Here is a 21,192-nt window from a genome sequence, read left to right on the forward strand (position 1 = left end):
ACTTGTATCCTCATGCATGTGCAGTGAGCTGTAGGCTTTTGCACGGCGGCATGGAGACGACACAGTGACATCATGAGATGTATGTATTTGTATTCGACAGCAAAATGATTAGTAGTTGTGCGTTACCTGCTCCCCGCCTTTCTCCCCGAAGGGCTTTCAGGAGAGAGATCGCACTCGGGTTGTGCACGTAGCACACCCCGGCAGCCGGAAGCTGCGTCTACACGGCAGTTGACCACACTTGTAGAAATATTCCGAGTAGGGCTCAAAGCGGGGAAGGAGGGGACGGTTTTTGTAGTGTATTCGCAGGAAATATTAAGCCTGCAGATGCGCAGCGAAACGGGGGAGCAAAAAAGTGCATTTTCAGCGTTAGGGGGCCTCTTCTGATTGTCCGTTCTGTTTGCCTCCATCGTTTTATCACAACTATGCAGTCACAAGCTCGTTGCATGCCAAGCTTGTCTCCAGTGCGTCTTTGTTTGACATGGCTTTCTCACTTGTGTCTCTGTGTTGCGTGTCGCTCTGTTACTCTTTCCCTATGCTGGTATTTTGGAGTTTCGTGGCTCCGATGTGAGGGCAGCATTTGTCTTCCTTGTGGTCCCCTGCCTTTGCTTGCACCTCAGCGTGAAACTTTGTTAACCAGTCCTTGCTTAGCCTACCTTGCGGGAGACGATTGCAAGGCACTTAGATCCAAACCAACCGTCAAAACAATTTGCTTGTTTTGTAATCCGGGACTAGCGAAAAAACACTCAGCGTGGCAAGCAAGTGTTAACACAACAGGCAGCTTCCCGGGCTGCTCACCGCAACAATTTAGCTAAGCACGCTGACCCTGTGGTATGCCTGCTGCTTTTTCTCTGCGGCCTTCCACCTTATATCCGTAGTCCGCAAAAAACGCTTGGTCCTGTATCTTCTAGGCATACAGTTATTCGTTCCCTTCCCCTCTCAGTTTTAAGCCACAGGCGGTTATTGAATAAGACAGAGATAACACGAACGCTCTTTGCTCTAGCTGCAAGGCGCATCTAGAGCCCTCTGCAAATGACAGTGTACTCTTAAGCTCTTCTCCATCCAGTACTTCTGCTCGTCTCCTCTATCCCGGAATGCCAAGTGGAGCCGGACACATCACTGATAGGGCTCGGTGTCGCCACACTGAAGGTAGTCTATTCGAGCAGCTCAGTGTAGCCTCTAGGTAAATAACCTCGAGGGAACTCTCCATGGTGTACACAGCACTGCTTAAGCAACTGCCTCCTCAATAGCGCGTTGCTTCGGCTTAGTATCAGTCAACTGTCTCTGATCGCCTTCCGCGTCTAAAATCTAAACTCGACTACCATTAGCTACTGGGCTGTTGGAATTCATGACGGCTCCCTGCTCAGTATTGTTTAAATAAAAATAGTACATTTGGGTCTAACTAATTTTGCATTTGTCAAAAGAAAACCATATGCGAAAAACGGCATCAATCGCCGACACGGTCTTCACAAGTAAGGGCAGACTCCTTTGCCAACTACCACCAACACTCCTGCCAACAGCAACTGCTGCAGTAGCAGCTACTGCTGCTGCAGCTACCGCAAATTCCGTAACAACGGGATCGGGTCACTACTGGCGCATTCTGTGGGCGTCTTGCTTATCCGGCTGGCTGTGCATTCATAAGCAAGCGCGTTGTGTTCATTTTCGTCTCATTTCTCTCTCCTATTCTTGTACGCCTCCTTGAGCTCCCAACAGAAACGCCGTAGACAACAAAAGCCCCAGAAGGATAAAGACAAAGAGATGGGCAGCGAAACGACGACAAAGACAAATGAAGACAGCAGTAGCGGGCCACGGCGAGGCCATATCAGAGGCAGGCGGAACCAGCAACAGCGTAAGTTGAGGCAGGAGGTCGAATGAGAGAAAACAAAATCTGCTGCTCTTTGCTGAATGTGCCACTAGGAAACTCGAAGTAATAGATGTCCCGATTCAGAAGCTGAGAGGCCCGGTGACAGCGACCTGCCTCCCATCCAACCTTTAGATGTTCATTCTTTCATCCATCGCTGCAGCAGTGGAAGCCGTTTCTGTTGCCAGTCTCACGGCTTGCTGCTGCTGTCACCGCTGCTCGTGCTGCTGCTGTCGCCGTCAGCAGATGTGTTGTTACTCTGACAAAAATACAAGCGAACCAAAGCAAAAGTAGTTGGAGCGCTGCAGCAACTGATGCTACAGCGGTGGCTCTGCATTCCACACCCATTCGCTGAGACCAACAAAATACCTGCCGGTTCTCTAAAAACCTGTATACATTCGTCAATGCGCATGCTTTAGTGCACGGAAAGCAATAAGCCTAGACTATGAGCAACAGCTTAGAACGGAGCCATTGCCGGAGAGGCGTGATACCTGGCTGTAGGCTTGCTGTGAGACTTTCCACGAGAGTTCCTGTAGAGCCTTTACGCGAGAACGAATTGTCTCCAGCTCGCCCTCGACCAGGGCGGAGCGCAACTCCTGAATGCGACTCTCTAGATCGGTTTTGTCCTCAGCAGATATTTTGTCCTGTCAGCACATTCAACAGACGGTGCGGGGAGAATACACTGAAACGAAGCTAAGCTTTCCAAGCATATGACTGAGAATAATGGGAAGGAACAGTTCACCGTCTACACGATAAACTGTCAAGGACGCAAACAGGTCAGGCAAAAATTAACACACGAAAAGGCGTGGCACAGACATTGCCAATAAACAAAACCAGGTGGCAAAACAATGGGAGCAAAACCCAGGAGCAGAATGCAAATTGTTCTTCCTTCTCTGCTTGGGCTCCCCGTGGCACTAGTGTGTTTCGTCCCATGTTCGTCTATATTGGTATCCGTATTCAGTTCCTGCGTCCGTGGGTGACGCCTCATTTCTGCAGTGACAGCTCGTGTGCGCACTTTCAGGTCACTGATCTGCTTCTCCACTGAGTAGACGAGAGTCTCCGCTTCATTCTTCGCGGCAACTAAGTCCTTCTGCCTCTGATCTTCGTCTTTGAACCTCTCCGCGTCTTCCACCATCTGCTTAATCTGTGCCTCGCTGAGTCCTCCACTACTCTGAATCGTAATCTGCTGCCGCTTGCCTGTTGATTTGTCTACTGCACTGATGTTCATAATGCCGTTTGCGTCCACGTCGAAGGTAACCTCAATCTGGGGGACACCGCGAGGAGCTGGGGGAATTCCCACTAAATCAAACTGACCGAGCAGTTTGTTGGCAGAGGCCATTTCACGCTCGCCCTGATACACCTTGATGCCCACCTGTGGCAAGAGCAATATCAGTACAACGAATACATACTGCAGCAACAGCGGGATAAGCGCTGGCAACAGCAGGCACTGCTATGCACTGTAAGCAGCTGACGAAGATATAGCAGAAACCAGAGTGCTTGCAGCACAATTATGCGCAACAGCAGCAGTAACAACTAGAAGCTGCAGCAGAGCAAGTAAGGTACAAACAACCACAATGGCACAGCAAAAGGCAAGAACGAAGGCGCCGCCGTAGCAACCAACATCACCAACAGCGAAAAGTTCGTCAACAACGGCAAGCCCCACCACAAAATCAAAAGCAGCAGCACCACATTAAATTACTAACTTGCGTTTGGTTGTCCGCGGCAGTAGAGAAGATCTGGCTCTTTTTGGTGGGAATGGTGGTGTTGCGGTTTATGAGTCTCGTGAAGACGCCTCCAAGCGTCTCAATGCCGAGAGAAAGTGGGCAAACATCGAGCAGCAGCAGGTCCTTGATCTCGCCCTTTAGGACTCCCGCCTGTATTGCGGCGCCGGCCGCCACAGCCTCATCCGGGTTGACGCCCTTAGAGGGCTCCTTGTGGAAAATGTTCTTCACCACCTCAGCAACCTTGGGCATGCGGGTCATCCCCCCCACCAGAATGACGTCACTCAGGTCAGCCTTCTGCACCCCTGCGTCCCTTATGCATTTCTCGCAGGGCTCAATGCTTTGTTGCAGCAGTGCACCAACCAGCTCCTCGAGATGGGCACGAGAGAGGGAGACCTGCAGATGTTTGGGACCGGATTGGTCGGCGGTGATGAAGGGGAGGTTGATCTCAGTTGAAAGCTTCGAAGACAGCTCGATTTTGGCCGTTTCCGCAGCCTCGCGTAGCCTCTGCAGAGCCAGCCGGTCCTTGCTAAGATCAATGCCCTCTTTCTTCTTAAACTCATTCACCAGGAACTGCAGCACCTTCTGGTCGAAATCCTCCCCTCCCAAGCTGGTGTTGCCATTGGTCGCCTTCACCTCAAACACTCCTCCCAATATCTCCAAGATTGAAACGTCGAAAGTTCCGCCACCTAAGTCATAGACAGCTATGGTGCGTCCGTCTTCTTTCTCCATACCGTACGCCAGGGCGGCCGCAGTGGGCTCGTTAATTATGCGGAGGACGTCCAAACCCGCTGAGGCCCAATACATACACAGAAGCGAGGGGTTGAACGAGGCAGAAACAGCAGGGCGTAGGGGTAACAGACACAGCCGCAGGAAGCACCACAAAGGCACAAACAAAGCCAAAACTGGCAAAGTGATGCAGAAGAAAACGAAAAAAAAGACAGCACACATACTCCAAATAGAAAAGAACTGGGCTGCAAGAGGCTAAACGTGAAGCCCAGAACACAGCCACTGGTAGTCACGTGCGGACCACAATCGCGTTCCAAAAAAAGGAACAACAAACGGCAAACCCGTCTCCGAGACTGCCAAATGCATGAACAAAGTAGACAAAAGACAACTAGAAACAGCTGAAGGAAGTCCCCGTTGCAGCAGACGAACCGATCTTCCCAGCGTCTTTTGTCGCCTGTCTCTGTGAGTCGTTGAAGTACGCTGGAACTGTGATAACTGCTTGGTTCACATCGCGCCCCAAATAGGACTCAGCAGTCTCCTTCATCTTCATCAGCACAAAGGCGCCGATCTGGAGAAAACGCAGCAAGATAAACAGCAGCAGCAATGGAGATGCAAAGAGAGCACACAAACACAAGCTCAGCGAAACTGCAGCAGAAACAAAGACTCTTGCCACTGCACTCCTAACTGCGCAGCTCTTGCCCACTCTCCAACTCGTATGCTCCAAGCCCTGTCCCCCAACCCGAAACCCTACCCTCTAGTCCCACACCCTACACCCTAAGCACTACAGCATGTTGCCCCACCTGTGAGGGGGAATACTTCTTGCCCCAGCCTTCAACCCACGCGTCGCCATTGTCTGCCCTGATGACTTTATAGGGAAGAATCTTTCTCTCTTTTGCGATCGCCTCCTCGTCAAAAGACCTCCCGATGAGCCTCTTAGTGCTGAAGAAGGTATTTTCAGGATTGGTGATGGCTTGCCGCTTCGCCACCACACCCACCAGCCTCTGGCCGTCCTTTGTGAAGGCCACCACCGACGGAGTTGTCCTCATGCCTTCGGAGTTCTCCAGCACCTTCGGCTGAGAGCCCTCCATCACGGCCACGCAGCTGTTTGTTGTGCCCAAATCGATACCCACAACATCCCCCCGTACGCCGCTAAAGCCACGCCGGCTGCGAAGAACACAACGGAATGAAAATCCAGCATATAATCCCACTGCTACCAATCTGCTGGCCCGTTCAAGGGAATGTGCAAATTATTTCGGCACTGGAGAGAGGCATCTCGAGAGTACTCCTGCACTCGGGCTACGGTGCGGATCGCAGCGCAGCGCCGTGAGAGCAGTTTGAAGTCAGGAAAGATCCAGAGCAGCACACTCAGCAGCAGCGAGGGCAGCAGGAAGGCAAACCGCCATACACACAAACACAGCGGCACACTGACTAGAGCACACACTGGGTACACAGATGCACCTCCGCGCTGCATCACCAGACTCAGGGCCTCAAGCATAATCACAGCAATACAGAAACAACACACGCCAAAACGAAACAACACACGCCAAAACGGCCGGCAGGAGGCGCCAGAAAAGCAGAGACGCGGCATCGCGACCAACAACAGCTGCGCGACGCCGCGGATGCACAAGTGGGCAAGGCTAACCAACCCCCTGGCCATGAATATTTAATCAGCGCATGCTTGAAATTCCTGCGATAGTGAAAGCTACAGCCACCGGATGCTGGTGCTGCAACAAGGTCGAGTGTATGGGGCCCGCTGCGGCTCTTCGAGGCCCCCGCCTCTGGTAGATCGGCGAAGATTTCTCACCCTGCTAACGAAGACAGAGTGCCAACCGCCGCTGTACGTACAGCTGAAAAGACCGCGTTGTTCCTTAGGGGGCCCACGAGGCCTGCGGGGGCACGGCTGCGCGCCCACAGCGCCCTGGCGGCAGAGAGTGCCACTGCTCCCCGCATTTTCGGAGGAAACACCACGAAATATAATTGAGTAAACTGGAAGCAACTGAATAGAAATGCAGAAAACCAAGAAAAGTCGGAATTCCCGACAACACGCTACCCCTTTTGGTTACGCTAGGCTCCGTTGCACGCAGCGTGGAGAGCACGCAGGGTCTCACAGCTTCTGAGACTTTCGCCACTCTATTTAAGCGCTTTCCAGCTTACATATAGCGATAAAACAATTTTATTCTGTTTCTCATGTTTTTCACGGCGAGAATGAATCGAGATACTGAGAAAAAGACCTCACGGCAGACCCTCCCCACTCCCGGCAGACCCAAGCGTAGCTGCCCAGCAGCCCCACAGACCGCACCGAAGTAAGACGTTCCGCTGCTTGTTCCTTCCCTTTCGTTATTTTTTTTTGACAGAAGCGTGTTCAGCCTCATCTTTTGTTTCATTCACGTACTGAGGGCAAGAAGTATGTACTGAACGCCCGTGATCGTGTGCCCGGCCGCTTGGCCGTCAGGGGGCCCCTGCAAGACTCTGGGGGCCTTCGCTCCTATATTTGCCGTATTTCTTTGTATTTTGTGTGTTTGGCGAATTTGCAAGCAGCTCGACACGGGCGAATGGTTCTGGTCGAACGAGGCCCGCGACGGCATCCGTACACAGGGGACCCATTTTGCTTTTTTGGTTCGTCCTCTGCAGCAAGTTTACCTAACAGGTCTTTTCCATCTTTGTCTCCCAGGCATTAGGCTGCTTGGCCTGCTCATCGTCTGGGCTTAGCGTGTTGGGGGATCCTCTGTCCCAGTCATTCTGAGGGACCCCCGGGGGTCCCCTGCGGACCCCCATATATCTGCGTAGTCTCTGGGCCTCCCTCCGGTGCCCCGTATCATCCACGGGTGTTGACCAATGGTCCGACGACGGAAAGGATGGAGGGGCCCCCGGGAGGCCCTGCAGAACTTTGGAGAGGATGGCTCGCCCATCCACATCCGCCGTGGGTCCCCTGAGTACACACCAATGCCACGCCCTTTGGGGCCCCCTTTGCTCGAGGCCCTAGAAAGGCTTCCAAGGGAAGCTTCCTCAGACAGTTCGTCCGACTCGTCCACTGAGAGGAAGAAGAAGAAGAGGAAGAAGAGACGCAGCCGATCCCGCTCTTTGTCCCCTAGTTCAAGTGACTCGTCCTCAAGTGACGGCCACAGGAGAAGCAAAAAGAAAGGCAAGAAAAAACACAAAAGTAAAAATAAGAAAAAGGGGAAACACATATCGACTTCTTCGGATCAGAGCGCCGCCGCTCCGGTTGGTGCTGCTGCAGCAGCTGCTCCAAGGGCGGCAGCAGTGGCAGCGACAGGCGACTCCCAGTCAGACGACAAGATCGTCATATTTGACAAAGCTAGCAGGACGTTTACTTCTGAGGCAGGCAGCGGTAGTGGGGTCCCTCTGGGGGCCCCTCACAGTCTGCAGGGCTCCATGTTTGACTTACAGAACTACAGGAAGGCGTTTGGGCTATCTTGTGGCAACTATACATTTGTACCGGAGGGGGAATCCATGCCTGCTGCTGCTGCTGCTGCTGTTTCGGCAGCGGCAGCAGCAGCAACGGCTGCGGGAGGCCCTGGGGGGGCCATGCTGAGCGTCAGTGGGGGCTCGCAGGGGGACAGGGGCACCCGGGTGACCCCCAAGACTCACCCCCACCTCTACTGGAGCTGCTGGAAGTGTGGGGCCCTCAATTACAAGACAAGACACCAGTGCATAAAGTGCAATCGTCTCTTCCAACGCTAGGAGACGCCGGCCGAGGGATAACAACATACAAGGCGAACGGGGAACAAGCCTGCAACAGCAGCTGTGTGGCTACAGCAGCGGCAGCATAGCGGCATTAGCAGCACTGCTGCAGCGGCTGCACAGATGCAGCAGCAGCATCACAGCTGCAGCGGCTGCACAGATGCAGCAGCAGCATCACAGCTGCATCGGCGGCACTGCTGCAGCAGCAGCATAGCCACAGCAGCAGCGTAGCTGCAGTAGCGGCGTAGGTGTTGGAGCAGCGCAGCTGCTGCACCAGCACAGATGCAGCACGAGAAACAAGCAAATAAAACAACACAGAAGTGGACAGAGGTAAGGGAAGTGAGACTGTGTTGGGGCTTATAATCAGTCCCCGCGGGCCGTCGTGGCCATTTTTTTGCTATACGACAATGCTCTTTAGATTTATCCTTGACGCACAGGCGCAGAAACAGAGGCACGGCAAATTGCACAGAGTGAAAAAGACAGGAGCGGGCCGCGAGACAGAGTGCCAATTCATTTTAGTCAGTTGTAGAATGCGGAACTAGTATGCAGTAAGAAAGGTAGAAGATGTCCAAAAAGGCAACGGGAGAACAAAGGTAACAACGGGGAGGGGCGGACGAAGCAAATAAGTTGGAGGAACAGGATGCAGCAAAAATAGGCAATGGGCGCAGACCAGCTGGTATAGAATAGAACAGTAGAGGCTGAAAAAAACTAAAATTGGATCTGTGCGATGAGAAACAAGGGAGGCTGCAAGCGGGCGTTGAGGAGGAAATAAACAGTGCGTCGAAAATTGACGGAGAGGCAAAAGCCGAAAGAGACGGCAAAGAGAGAAACGGAGTTCGTTATTGAACGAAGTTCGACTTCTCGTCGAGGCAGTTATTTGGCAAACAATGTGGCGCCGCCAGGCACAAACTACCCACTACCACTCGCTGCGAAGGTAGGGCGCACAGGGTCCCACTGGGGGCCGAAGCACACCCGAAAGGCCCCCGTAGGAGGCCAAAAAGGGGCCTGGGAGCAGGCCAGGGCCTCGAAAGCGTCGAGGCAACAAGGGAGGCCAAGGCCGCTGGGGCTCCACATACAAGTAGCCCCGCGGTCTCTAATGGCCTACACCTGGGCATGCGCAACAGCGCCTCCCTACGTTTGGGGAGCTGAGACACACATAAAGTGCCATGGTCGCTGCTCGCTGCCGCGTAGATGCGGCTTACTGCTGCATGATCTGCTGCTTTTGGTGTTCGGCTCTTTTGCTTTCACAGTCAAGTCTGCATGCATTTTGCTCGGTTGCACGTATGCTTGTTTGCACGCGCGTTTGGTCTCTTATGCTATTACGAGTTCCTCATTGGCATCATTTGGGGCTTCCGACAAAAACGCGATTTCGGTGGCCTCTTCCACCGCCTTGATGGCGCCACGGAGCCACCGGTAAACAAACAAACTCTCACCTGACTCGCTGCTGGTGCTTTTGCTGCTGGGGCAACTACTGCTGCTGTTACTGCCGTTGCTGCTGTACGGGTGTTTGTCGGGTGAAGCATGAGCGCTGCTAGCGGCACTCGAGGTCTGGGGCAGCAGCTGGGAGGCAAGATGCACCAGCTGCCGCCTTCCCCACAGTGTGCGGTCTCTAAGTCGCTGCTGCTGCTCTGGTTTCTGCTGCTGCTGCTGCTGCTGCTGTTTGGGCCCCACAAACGCTAGCGCTGGTAGCCACAGGCCCGCAGCAACGAGGGCCGGGAGCTCCTGAAGCGGCAGACACAAACGACTGCAGCAAAAAAAACAATCGCGGCTAGCCTCGAGGGTATTGCCGCGAGTGCCTAGCAGCTACGAGCAGGCCTTACCCCCACAGTCCAACAGCCACTTTCCTCAGAGGCCCCTTGAGAGCCCCCAGGTGACCCCGACGCCTCTACTTGCTCCTCTTGCTGCCGCACCCTAGGCGAACAGCTCTGCCCAGCCAGCGGGTCGGCAGTAAGCCGCCAGAGGCGGGACAACACCTCGTAGGCACATAGCTCCTGCTGCTGCTGCGGCTGCTGCTGCAGCTGCCAGGGAAGAAGGGCCTTGCAGGCCGCGCGGAGGCCCCGCAGTCCTGGGTGCTCCGGCAGGCGGACGTCCCAACAGCAACAGCAGTCCAGGGACGAAAATAAGAAAGGGTCGGAGGAAACACTGAGGAGGCGAGCAGCCAAATGTTCAGCTGTCGAACAAGGGAAGCACCACGCAAAAGCTTCCAATCTGCTCCTGCTGGCACTGCCACTACTCCTGTAGTTGCTGCTCTTAATGTCGCTGCTGTTGCTGCTGCGGAGACGACGGCGAGAGGCAGCGTGCAGGTGCTTCGAGGTTTCCTCTGTGCTGCGCGGCCGAAGAGGCCGAGAGACGCACTGGTCGATCTGAACCTCGTCACAGCTGCTACGGCTGCAGCTACTAGGGCTGATGCTGCTGCTGCTACAAAGGTCGATGACCTCCTTCATTTGCATTTTTCTCGGCGTAGTGCTGCTGCTGCTGTTGCTTCTGTTCTCACTGTTCCTTGAGGTCCCCTTCACATCGCTTGCGATTTCTTCAGCTCCCATTGCTGCCGCTACTGCAGGCGCTGCTGCTGTTGCAGTTGCTTTATCGGTGTGCTGCTGAGACTGCGGCGAAGATTCCAGCTGCGCCCCTGCCTCCTCTGCTGCAGCTGCCACTGCCGCAGCAGCAGTGCTGTCCCTGGGATGCAGCAGCAGCAACTGTACGAAAGAAGACCCGCGCGTTGGGTGTGGGCGCAGCATCAAATCAGCAAGTGAGACCACCTGCTGCTGCTGCGATTCACACCGCTGGCCAGGTGAGACTGAAGCGCCCACTTGCTGCTTCACTTGGCGGCGGGAGTTTTCAAATGTGTCCTGCTGCAGCAGCAGTAGCTGCTGCAGCTGCGCTGCCGTGCTGGAGAGAAAGGCACTTAGGCGCAACCACCAGCCCAGCAGCAACAGGAGCTCCTGCCGCTGCTGCAGCAGTAACGATGGCGCTGCAAGGGACCCCAAATTAGAAAAGAAAGCGGACTCGACCAAGGCCTGAACAACGATCAGCACAAAACACCCACTGGCTCCCTAGCTGCTCCTGCTGCTGTTGCTGTCGTTGCTGCTGCAGCTGCTGCTTTTTTTGCCCTTGAGGGTAGAAGGGCAGACGGTGCCAGAGGCGATAAGGCCAGAAGCGAATGTGGTGGGGACAGCTCGAGAGACGCACACACGCAAAAGCAAGCAAACCGCGAGACACGGGCACAGAGACATATATGGAGAAGGACAAAGAATTGCGCATTTAGGAGGCGCCGTTAAAGAAAAAAGAGCAATTCGGCAGCATGCGTCAGAAGCTGCAGCTGAAGTAGAGCGGCAGCGCAGCCACCAGCAACAGAGGCAGCAGCAGCAATCTCACCTTCTCTTGGTTTTCAAAGTACGCCTTAGCTAGAGCAACCTGCAGCTCAGCAGCCGACAGCACTGACGCCTGCTGCCGCAGCAGCAGCAGCGCCTCCTGCTGCTGCTGGCTCAGGGGCCACTGCTGCTGCTCCCAGTCCCCCTGGAGCTCAAGGCTTTCTTGAGGCCCCTGGGGATCTCGAGACCCCTCCAGGTCTCTGTGCTGCAGCAGCGGCAGAGCCTTGGTGCGCGCGCGCCTGCCGCGTGCCGCTGGTGCAGCAGCTGCTGCAGCCGCCGCGGGGCCGCCTGCTGTTGCAGCCGCAGCTGCAGCAGCTGCGGCCGCCGAGGCCAAAAGAAGACAGTCGTGAATGTTTAACAGTTTTCTGTCACAGGCATCAGACCGTAAGGCCCTCAGAAGGCGCCAGGCCTCCTCATCAGCCCCGCAAATGAAAGGGGGCGCAGCAGAGCTGTAGTTCCGCAGAAGCTGTTGCTGCAGATCGAAAAGCCGCTGCAGCAGCACGCGGCCCTGGGCCGCTGCTGCATCTCTGCATTTTTTGTTGCTGCTGCCGTTCCTTCTGCTGCTGCTGTTAGTGAGGGCTTCAAATAAAGGCGGGTTCGCGGCTTCGAGAAACGAGCAGAGGCAGCCGTGCTGCTCCCAGAGAGGCTGTGCGCTGCTGAAGAGCTGCTGCTGCTGCTGCTGAGCCTCTCTGTCTCTCCTGCTGTCTGCTTCTTCCCGCGCCCGCAGTGCCCCCAAATCCAGCAGCTGCTGGCTCACAGCCTCCGCCTCCATGTCTGCTGCTGCTGCTGCGCATGCAGCAGCGAACGCATTTCTCGCCGCAGCCAGCTCCTGCTGGCGCCGCGAGTCCTCCCTTCCTTGACTTCGTCCCTGCATTTGTTCCGTAGGCTGCTGCTGCTGCTGCTGCTGCACTGCAGCAACTGCCTGCAGGGCCGTGTTGATAAAGCAGCCGTCCTTCACCAGCTCTGCCACCACCCATTTGGCCTCGCTGCTGAGAGAGCGACAGTCAAAGCCTTCACAAACAACACGTAGGGCTTCTGTCCCGCTGCTGTCGAAGGTGCTGCTGCCGCTTTTGCTGCTGCTGCTGCTGCTGCGCGGAGAGGGCTCCTTCTTTAAAAAGAACAGCTGCTGCTGTTCCGCATCGAGGCTTTCCAGATCAATTACTTGCAGCTGCTGCAACTGCTGCTGCACTTTCAAGGCCTGGCTTTCCATGCCTCTGCGTGGAACGAAGCAACAGCTGCTGCTGCTGCAGGTGCTGCCGCCGCTAGCAGCTGCAGCGGCCGCCGCTGTTGCTGCTTCGTTCTCTTGCCAGCAGCAAAAGGGGCACCGGTAGCGCTGTCTCTCTTTGCGCATAAGTCCGCTCAGCAGGCAGCGCCTCAGAGCCTCGATCTCACGCCGTTGTTCTGACGCTCGCTGCTGCTGCGGCAGCTGCTTTAGTGGGCTGCTAGTGCTGCTGCTGCAGGCCACGCGATGCTGCTGCTTCTGCTTGTAAAGGGCATGCGCGCTATCCCCCATGGCATCTGCAGCCGCAGGAGCTGCGGAAAGGCTGCCAGGGGCTCCCGAGGCTCCCAGACCGTGCAGCTGCAGCAGCGCCTCGCGTCTCTCTAGACGTGAGCCATGACGAAATATGCTGCAGCCTCTGCACAAGGGACAGGTCGGAGAAGCACTGCGGCTGCTGGTGCTGCTGCCGTTGCTGCTGTTGTTGCTGTTGGCCCTACGGATGACGGCAGTGCTGCAGTGTTTCGTGCTGTCGACGCTGTTGCTCCCGCTGCTGCTGTTTGCGGTATTCGCGTGGCTCCGCCTGCTGCTGCTGCTCTTGCTGGCGCTGCTACTACTACTACTGCTACTGTTGCTGCTACCTCTCTGGCTCCTGCTGCTGCTTCTGCTGCTGATTGTGATGTTGTCGCTCCTGCTGCGTAAGCTGTTGCTGCTGGTACTGCTGCTGCTGCTGTTGCGCGCAGCGGCAGCAGCAGCACCACCGGGCGGCTTGTCCTCTGTCTTCCCGAGACGCCGAGAACTGCAGTGACAAAGTCTAGATCCCCTCAGGCTATACGGGCAGTGCCGCCCAGTAAGCTCAGAGGAGCCTGTAGCAGACGTCACCTTTCGAAGCAGCCACTGTTGCTGCTGCTGCTGCCGCTGCTGCAGTTGTTGCTGCTGGTGGTGGCGCTTTCGCCTTTTATGCGGTGCAATAGATGCATTGCTGCAAGTCACAGGCGCTCCTAATGAGACTCGGGGGGCCACTAACCAGGGAGGGCCTCGCAGATTGTAGTGAACTCGCTCTGTCATTGAGCTGGGCACCGGAAATGTGAACAGAGAAATTTGAGGCACAGCCGCGAGCAGGGGCAGGAGTAGAGGCACCCAGGGCTAGAGGAGGGCAGAGACACAGCCAATGGCAGATCAAAAAGCAGATAAAGCCAAGAAGCATATGAAATGCGGGCGGTCCAGTTGTCCTCAGGACCGAGGGAGAGACGAGCTCCGACGCGGGGAGAGCAGCAAAGGCTGTCCCCCTGGTGTACATACACTGCACGGGTGTAAATGCACTGCACAGTCCCTTGTGTTCTTCGGCAGACCTGCGTTTCTCGGGCCTCTCAAAAGAATCTACAGAGCTGCCTACTCGCCACAAGTTACTGCAGAAGACCCTATGGGCCAAGAGACACTGCGGAAATACGATACAATTGCAGATTCCACGAAGGAAGCTGCACAGCGACAATAAAATAGATAAACGCAACAAACACAGCAGCAAAATAATACCCCATCACAAAAGGATGCTCCCCGATAGTCTAGCTGTTGGGGGCCCATGAGGGGCCCCTTGGGGCCCCCAAGGGCCCCCGTGTGTTGATCTATGGTGCGACCTTTGCTAAGGGTTTGCTTCCTTTGTAGGTGGCTCAGAATGTAGTCAAATGATTGCAAATAAATGAGCGACAAGTGTGGACTACGTTTTAGGTTGCTGCTGCATTTCAGGTGCTTGTAAAAGCGGCTCCGGTTATTGGGCTCTGTGGTGACAATACGGACACCCCAACCAAAGTCCTGTTCCCACTAAGTCTGTTATCTTGTTCGCAAGCCAAGTTTGTACTTTAATGCAATGTATTTCACTCACATGGAGATTCTATCCCCCGTTTGCCCTGTCTACACAAACTCTGCGCAACACAAGAAATATGCTGGAATTTCCTCAACACAAATTTACCCAGCCTCGCTAGCTCAGTTTGTATGTGCTGCTGATAAAGCCTAAACTGTGGACTCAAACGAGCCACGGTACTCAAGGCCATGAGACTCAAACGAGCCACGGTACTCAAGGCCATGGTTTTAGGCTGTATGTGCTGCTGTTCTCAGATGTTCTAAAGGTGGTCTCGTGCAATGGAAATTTTCTGCATGTAGCGCTCGCTGGCTGCTTCGTTTTCAAGGTGCTGCACACACAGTACCTTGAGGACCTCACGAGTACAGAACAGCCATATTGCATATGTTGCAACACCGCTACAGCGCGCCTCCTCCACAGCCCCTTGCCTCCTTCCTTTTGCACATGTTTGTCGGTAGAACAGACTTTGGGTTAACTCGTCGATAGTGTGTGCATGGCCGCAGCAGTGCTGTGGGCCCTGCCAGCAGGCCAGATTGATGCACAGTGACTGGCTTCTCTGAGTGCAGCGTGAACCACCAGTGGAGGCCTAAGTTTCATCCTTGCTGAATAACGCATGCAGTTCCATTCGCGTGGCGATACACTAGTAGATGCAAGGCTACGGGGTCTAGTGTGAGCTCGTATGCAGCAGTGGGGTGTACAGCTAGCTTAGCAGGTATACCTTGTGAGTCTGAGCGATTCTTGCGCGGTTAGGCACGCAGAAGGTCCATGGACAGATAAGAAAGCCTAGAGATTACAGCAGAACTCACTGAAGTCACGTTTCAATGGCTGCCTCTGCACACAGACTGATCATATAACCGCCTCCCACCAATAAAATATCAATTTGCTCCAGTTTGCTGGAAGCCCTGGCATTTTGCCTTTCATCAGGATGCCTTCTCTGTTCTTCCCGATGCAGTTCGCTTCCTTGAGACCACGAGTTGCCAGCGGTGACACTGGCTATTTATTCTCCGCGTTAGACGGTTAATGGTCAAGTCGTTTGACTGGCATTTTGATTATTTAAGCTGGCTAGCTAGTTGCTTCGCTGTTGCCTAGCTGGCTATTTAGGCTGAAAGCTAGGAAAGGATTCGCGTTCGTTAACTTATGTCAAACAGAACATTGACATATATCAAAACACACAGAAGGTGATGCGCGCCGCACAGAGGTAGCAGAAAAGAAGCTCTGTCTTCCTCTTCTCCTCTTCAGGGCGTAGGTTAGCCTTTAGCCCATTCAGCTCGGGTATCTCCAATGGCTGCTACTACTGCTGCTGCTGCTACTGCCGTTGCAGTGGCCGCTGCTGCGGGCGAAGAAGCGGCTACACGGTCAGTGGAACGATAGTAATGTCTTCGCTAGGGCTTCTTCTTAGCTTGCGCTGTCCCACCAGCAAATGCCACGAGCCGAGTTCCTTCGAGAAGCCGTCAAGGGTACCAATGATGCCCTATTGGCGGTCCTGAAACTGGTGCCTGCTACTCCTTCCGATCAAGGGCCTCTGGGCCTCGCTCCGTTCTCCCGACATGGTCCTTGTTTCTGTTGTGTCCATCCTGACCTGCATGGAGAGCTGAGCTGACGTCACCGAAGGAACTCTTTGGCGGTCCCTGTTCGTGGGCTCCGCCGTGTCAAGCCCCTCTCTGACAGTCTCCCCCTGCCGAGTGGAAGTACGGCCCCTGCTTGGAGCGGCGCTGGGACGCTCTTCTAGGCTTTCAGTATTGTTCAAAAGGTGTCCGTTGAGTGTGAATCCCCTGAGGTGTTTCTTAGAGTTGGTTTGCGTCGATTGCAGTCTCACACCGGGCTCGCCGGTTTGCTGGGAGTTCAGAGAAGTGAGGCCTGTCCTAAGCTTTAGCACTTTCAGGCTGTCGCCTCTCCCGGTGGTGTCCGTGGCCTCTCGATGCAGATGCCGCTGCTCCCTGTGTCGCCTGATGTGCTCGGCTTCTCGCTGCAGCCGGTGCAAATAGGCGTCTTTGTAAAGGTGCCGCATGCGCTTCAAACTCCTCCTCACTTTCTTCCTGAACCAGTACACAGAGGCTGCTGCTGCTACTACTAGGCAGCACAGAACCCCCCAAAGCACGAATTTGTGTTTGCCGCTGAAGGCCCATCGCTGCTTCTGCTTATCCTCTTCGTTCTCGAATGGGAGACCCAAAAACCAGGCCAGCCGCTTCTGCTTCGCCTTAGTTACCCCCGCCCTCTCCAGGTTCTCCTCACTGGGCGGCAGGCCCCTCTCCACCAATTTTCTAGCCACATGGCGCACTACTTTGATCTCTTCCCACAGGTCTTTGCGCTCCGCCTCAGACATCAAGGGAGTGTTCTCAACCAGCCGCTGGTACAACGGCTCCCCAGCATCCCCTTTCAGCACAGGATGCGGAAGAGCAAGGACCCCAGGAGCTGCATTAGGGCCACCCGGGGCCCCTGGGGACCCTGGGACTGCTGCCACAGGATTGATGGGCGCCAGAAGTCCAGGAGGGTTGGTCAACAGGTGACCTGTCTGCAATTCAAGGGACCCGATGCGCACTAGTGGCTGCTGCTGCTGTTGCTGCTGTTGCTGCTGTTGCTGCTGTTGCTGCTGCGGCAGCTGTTGAGAGGGCGTGGCCCCCGCTGTTGCTGGTGGCTGTCCTGGCTGTTGCTGTTGAGGCTGCTTTTGACCCGCCGCCAGGGCGTCAGCTATCATCTTTTGGGTCTTTAAGGAGACTCCCGCCTCTACTAGATTCTCCGGAGTTGGCTCTTTGCCCATGCTTTTCAGCTTCAGAGCTGCTGCATGGGCAATGTGCAGAGCACGTAGCAGCTTTTGCTGCTCATCAGCAGTGCGGCTTCCCGCGGTCTGTTGCACCTTCTGTAATAGCTCTGGAGGTAAACTGTCGCTCTCCACTTCCTTGCTGTTGGGGACTGGGGATGCATGCTTGGCCTTCTCGGTTTTGCCTGCTGCTGCAGCTGCAGCTGCTGCTGCTCCTGCTGCTCCAGCTGCTGCTGCCGTTGACGAGGGAGAGCTTGGTGCGGCGTGTTCCGTTGCCCCCCCGTGAGTAGCCTCCGCCGCTTGTTTCTGCATTTCTTTATCCTGCTTCTCCCTGTAACAACGGCAGCGCCCGCATCATCAGTTGCATGCCAGCACGCAGAACGTCTACCGACTTTGAGCAGCAGCAGCAGCTACCACAGGTACGCGACACCACACCAGCAGGTGCCCCCCTTGAGCAGCAGAAACACCATGAACGAGAGCAGCAGCATGAGTCGTTGTGAGTTACTTGTCAGGCTGGCATTCTTTGGCTAGCTGCTCTCTCTCTTTTCTCCTTGCCTCTTCTTTTTCCTCTGGCGTGTCCCCACCAGGGCCTAGTGGGTCATCTTCATCGTCCTCAGGCTTCTCTGCAAAGCCAGCAGCCAACCAGCTCGAAACCCAACCCACGGGGTGTCCTGTACCTTTGCGCATTAAAAACCGAACTGCATCAGCAGCACCAGCAGCACCAGCAGCACCAGCAGCACCAGCAGCAGTTGTGACAACATAAGAGACGGAAATATGCGACTGCACAAATTTATTTGTTCATCAAAGCACTACTGACTTTCACCTTCCGTGAGCCAACAAGAGCAGCGGTAGCCCAATCAGCCCCAAAGTCGGCATGCAGATGCAGCGGCTGTAGGCTGGACAGCCACAGGAAGAAGCAGCAGCAGCAGAAGAGTCAGCAGCAGCAACAGCAAAACGAATGAGCACGTGCAAGCGAACCTGGCTTGTTGGAGTCACCTCCAGGGGATTCTTCTTCGTTTCTCTCCTCTTTTTTGTCATCTCCGTCTTTGTCTTCTTCCTTGTCCTTTTCCTTGTCCTTGTCCTTGTCTTTGTCCTTGTCCTCGTCCTCGTCCTTATCTTTTCCCTTTCCGTCCTCTTCGCCTCTATCTTTATCGTTGCCTTTGCCTTCATCTTCTTCGTCTTTGCCTTTTTCTGCCTTTGCCTCTTCTTCACCGTCCGCGTCTTCATCTTTGTCTGGATTTGGCGCCTCCCCTGTGTCTTTGTCTTTGTGCGGGCTCTTCTGACTGTCGCCGTGGCCTCCTTCCTCATGGGGTTCTTCTGCTTCTGTTTCCCCGTCCTTGCTGCCTACCTCATCGTGGTCTGCATCGTTTGGCTTGTGGCTGCCTGCTGCATCTTCTCCATCACCTTTGCCTTCTTGCTCTGGACGGCCTCGCGCTTCTGTGGCTTCCGAGGCTCCTTTTGCTGATTTTGCTTCTGCACCCTCTTCCTCTTCTGCTTCTTCGTCAGCGTCGTCGTCCTTTTGGTGGCTGATGCCGCTTGCACTGCCCCCGTTGCTGTCTTCCGTGTCTGCTGCCTCGCCATCTTCTCCGTCCTCGCCAGTTTCTTTGGAACCCTCTGGACCCCCCTTCCCCCCCTTTTCATCTCCTTTGGCCCCTTTTTCGGTTTCCTCATCTGCCTCTTTTTCCGTCCCTTTCTCTTTGCCCTCGTCGCCTTCTTCCTCTTCCTCTTCTGCCGTTTCGCTTTCCCCCGTCTCCACAAATACTGGGGCCTAAAAGGAACCCGCAGCAGCAGCAGCAACAGCAACAGCAGTGCATAGCAACAGTGGCACCCTCAGCAGGCTGCAGCTGCAGCCCAAGGCGTGCAACGAAACCCCATATCCTCTAGCCCTCTTCTTTTGGCTTTTTTAGCCCATTCAACATGCTGGTGTTGATGATGCTGCTGTTGCGGCTGTTGTTGCTGCTGTTGTTGGTGCTGCTGCTGTTCCCGGTACTGGCAATGCCGCGAACAACAACGGCCAGCTTTTTTCAACCAGCCTGACGGCCCAGCATGCCACTAAGTAGCAATGACAGCAGTTACGGAAGCGTCATCAGCAACACTATAGCAGCAGCAGCATCACCCAGAGCAACAGCAGCAGCACGGTAGCGGCGGCAGTGTAGTCTAACCCGTGGCCAGAGGTTCCCTCGACGGAACCTGCCTGGAATTCCCGCCTTAATAGCTTTGACAGGGTGTAGGCAAGCGCAAATTCTGCAACTGTCAGGTCGCAACATCAGTATTGCCAGCAGCACCAGAAGCGCCACCAGCAGCAGGTGACCTCTGCTTTGTCTGGAGTGTCTGTCTTTCGCCTGAGCCCTCAGAGGGTGACCTCTTGCATCCCTGCTGCTCCACTTACAAAAGGAGCAACGGGGGCCCCCTTGGGGGTCCCCCGGAGGTGTTGAGGCCCCTTTGTGTCTCATGGGGCCCCAGGGGCCCCTATTGCTCGTGTGAAGCCCTGGAGGCCCTGGTCGGCCATCTTCAGCTGCAAGAAGGGCCCCCGAGTGGGTAAGGGCCCCTGGGGGTCCAGCGGCCCCCTGGCGGTCCCCGTTGGGGCCTTCGACAGGAAAGAAGGGCGCCAGTTGTCAACGGGGCCCTGCGACCTCTGCGCTGCACGGCTCTGGGGCCCCTGCAGGTTGGTAAAGCCCTGAGTATCTTGAAAACTTGAAAAGGACAACCGAAAAAAGCTCAAGAAGACTCCTTGGGGGCTGTTTCGGGGCCTGGACCCGAGTCAGGTCCATGGGCTGGTCATGGGGCCTCAAAGTGAAGTCCTGGGCATCGGTTGGGCCCGATACTCCCCGTATTTGGCCCCAAACAAAGCCCAAGATATTCTCTTAACTCGCTTCCACTGAAGACACTGGCAATTGTAGGAGCTGCTGCAGATGCTGCTGCTGGTGCTTCTGTTGCTGCAAGCCGCCGCAGCGCCGGTTCCCGTTGCGGAGTGACTCTGCGGGCAGCTGCAGCGGCGAATTCACTCATCTCCGTGCTGCCTTCCTCACGTCTTCCATTTTACTTTTAATCCTTTAAAATAAAAGTAATTTTTTGCAGTGGAATATCCCCTTGATAATATCAAGGCACTTCAGTCCCAGGAAACTGCTGTGCGGAAAAGTCTGGAGCTGCTCCTGCAGCTGCAGCAGCTGCTACAACTGCAGCAACGCTAGCAACTGCCACTGGTCTGCTGATCGCCAGTGTTGTACCCGCTAGACCTTTTCTTCTTCTTTGTGCAGCGCTGCAGCTGCATTGTTTGTGGTTACAGTGCATGCTTTTGCCGCCTCTGCTGGAGGCCTCATTGTGAGGTGCGGATCCTTGCCCGTCGTTGTTAAGCTGCTGCAGAGTATAAACTCCCCCTGGACTTCTTTGAAAATTCTCTGTCCGCGGTCGATTCAACAATTAGCGGCAGCTGCAGCGGTAGCTACTGCTCGTGCTGTATGCCCGCTGCAGCGGACAGCCATCAAAAGAAGCCCATAGCACGCCGGCAGCAGCAAGGGCCCCGCATACGGCAGCAGTGGCGAACTAAAATGCAATACAGCGCAGCAGCAGGTCAAGTTGTGCTTAGCGCGCCACCGCCCACTGGCCTGCCTAACGTTCTGCACTACCTAACAAGTTTTTCTGTGTAAGATCAGCAGCTTAGAATTCTTTTGCGTATCTTTTACGTAGCTACACAGCTGCATCCCCCGTCTCAAATTTGCCTCTATCCTTTTCGCTCCTCGCTATTGCCCCTATGTCTCCTTGCTTTAGTGCCTTTCTGTGTTTCTCATTCTCTCTGCCTGCTGCTGTTGTTTTCTCTTCTGTCCATTTCTGATTTTGTCCTACCTCTGTGTATTCCTCGGTTCATCCCTTCTCCGGTACTCACATTTCGAAAAAGTACCTAGTTCGCTAGCTACTTGGCTAGCTAGCTAGCTAGCTAGCTAGATAAAAAGGTAGCTAGCGGTCAAGCGCGCAACACTGTAAG

The 21,192-nt window shown here is 55.0% G+C and overlaps 5 protein-coding genes across 5 annotated transcripts; 2 read left to right on the top strand and 3 right to left on the bottom strand.

Annotated features, from left to right (window-relative positions):
- Window positions 1-2,048: 2,048 nt before the first annotated feature.
- On the bottom strand, window positions 2,049-6,258 carry ETH_00019510 (Organellar heat shock protein; the record flags this gene model as incomplete). Its single annotated transcript, XM_013375762.1, has 7 exons — window positions 2,049-2,117; window positions 2,350-2,502; window positions 2,874-3,230; window positions 3,562-4,370; window positions 4,738-4,876; window positions 5,109-5,472; window positions 6,113-6,258. 7 exons carry the CDS (start codon window positions 6,256-6,258, stop codon window positions 2,049-2,051), a joined length of 2,037 nt encoding a protein of 678 aa, XP_013231216.1.
- Window positions 6,259-7,143: 885 nt separating this feature from the next.
- On the top strand, window positions 7,144-8,010 carry ETH_00019515 (uncharacterized protein; the record flags this gene model as incomplete). The annotated part of the gene is made up of 1 exon (XM_013375763.1): window positions 7,144-8,010. The coding sequence occupies one exon, from the start codon at window positions 7,144-7,146 to the stop codon at window positions 8,008-8,010; it is 867 nt and encodes a 288-aa protein (XP_013231217.1).
- A 1,311-nt stretch (window positions 8,011-9,321) lies between these two features.
- ETH_00019520 (uncharacterized protein) lies at window positions 9,322-13,665 on the bottom strand (the record flags this gene model as incomplete). Its single annotated transcript, XM_013375764.1, has 3 exons — window positions 9,322-9,732; window positions 9,831-11,027; window positions 11,386-13,665. The coding sequence occupies 3 exons, from the start codon at window positions 13,663-13,665 to the stop codon at window positions 9,322-9,324; spliced, it is 3,888 nt and encodes a 1,295-aa protein (XP_013231218.1).
- Window positions 13,666-13,768: 103 nt separating this feature from the next.
- Window positions 13,769-14,092, top strand: ETH_00019525 (uncharacterized protein; the record flags this gene model as incomplete). The annotated part of the gene is made up of 1 exon (XM_013375765.1): window positions 13,769-14,092. The coding sequence occupies one exon, from the start codon at window positions 13,769-13,771 to the stop codon at window positions 14,090-14,092; it is 324 nt and encodes a 107-aa protein (XP_013231219.1).
- Window positions 14,093-15,923: 1,831 nt separating this feature from the next.
- ETH_00019530 (uncharacterized protein) lies at window positions 15,924-19,663 on the bottom strand (the record flags this gene model as incomplete). Its single annotated transcript, XM_013375766.1, has 4 exons — window positions 15,924-17,541; window positions 17,716-17,833; window positions 18,189-18,978; window positions 19,496-19,663. 4 exons carry the CDS (start codon window positions 19,661-19,663, stop codon window positions 15,924-15,926), a joined length of 2,694 nt encoding a protein of 897 aa, XP_013231220.1.
- Window positions 19,664-21,192: the final 1,529 nt, after the last annotated feature.

Source organism: Eimeria tenella, genomic scaffold (genome assembly GCF_000499545.2).
Source record: "Eimeria tenella Houghton genomic scaffold, Eth_scaff3, whole genome shotgun sequence".
Lineage (NCBI taxonomy): Eukaryota > Apicomplexa > Conoidasida > Eucoccidiorida > Eimeriidae > Eimeria > Eimeria tenella.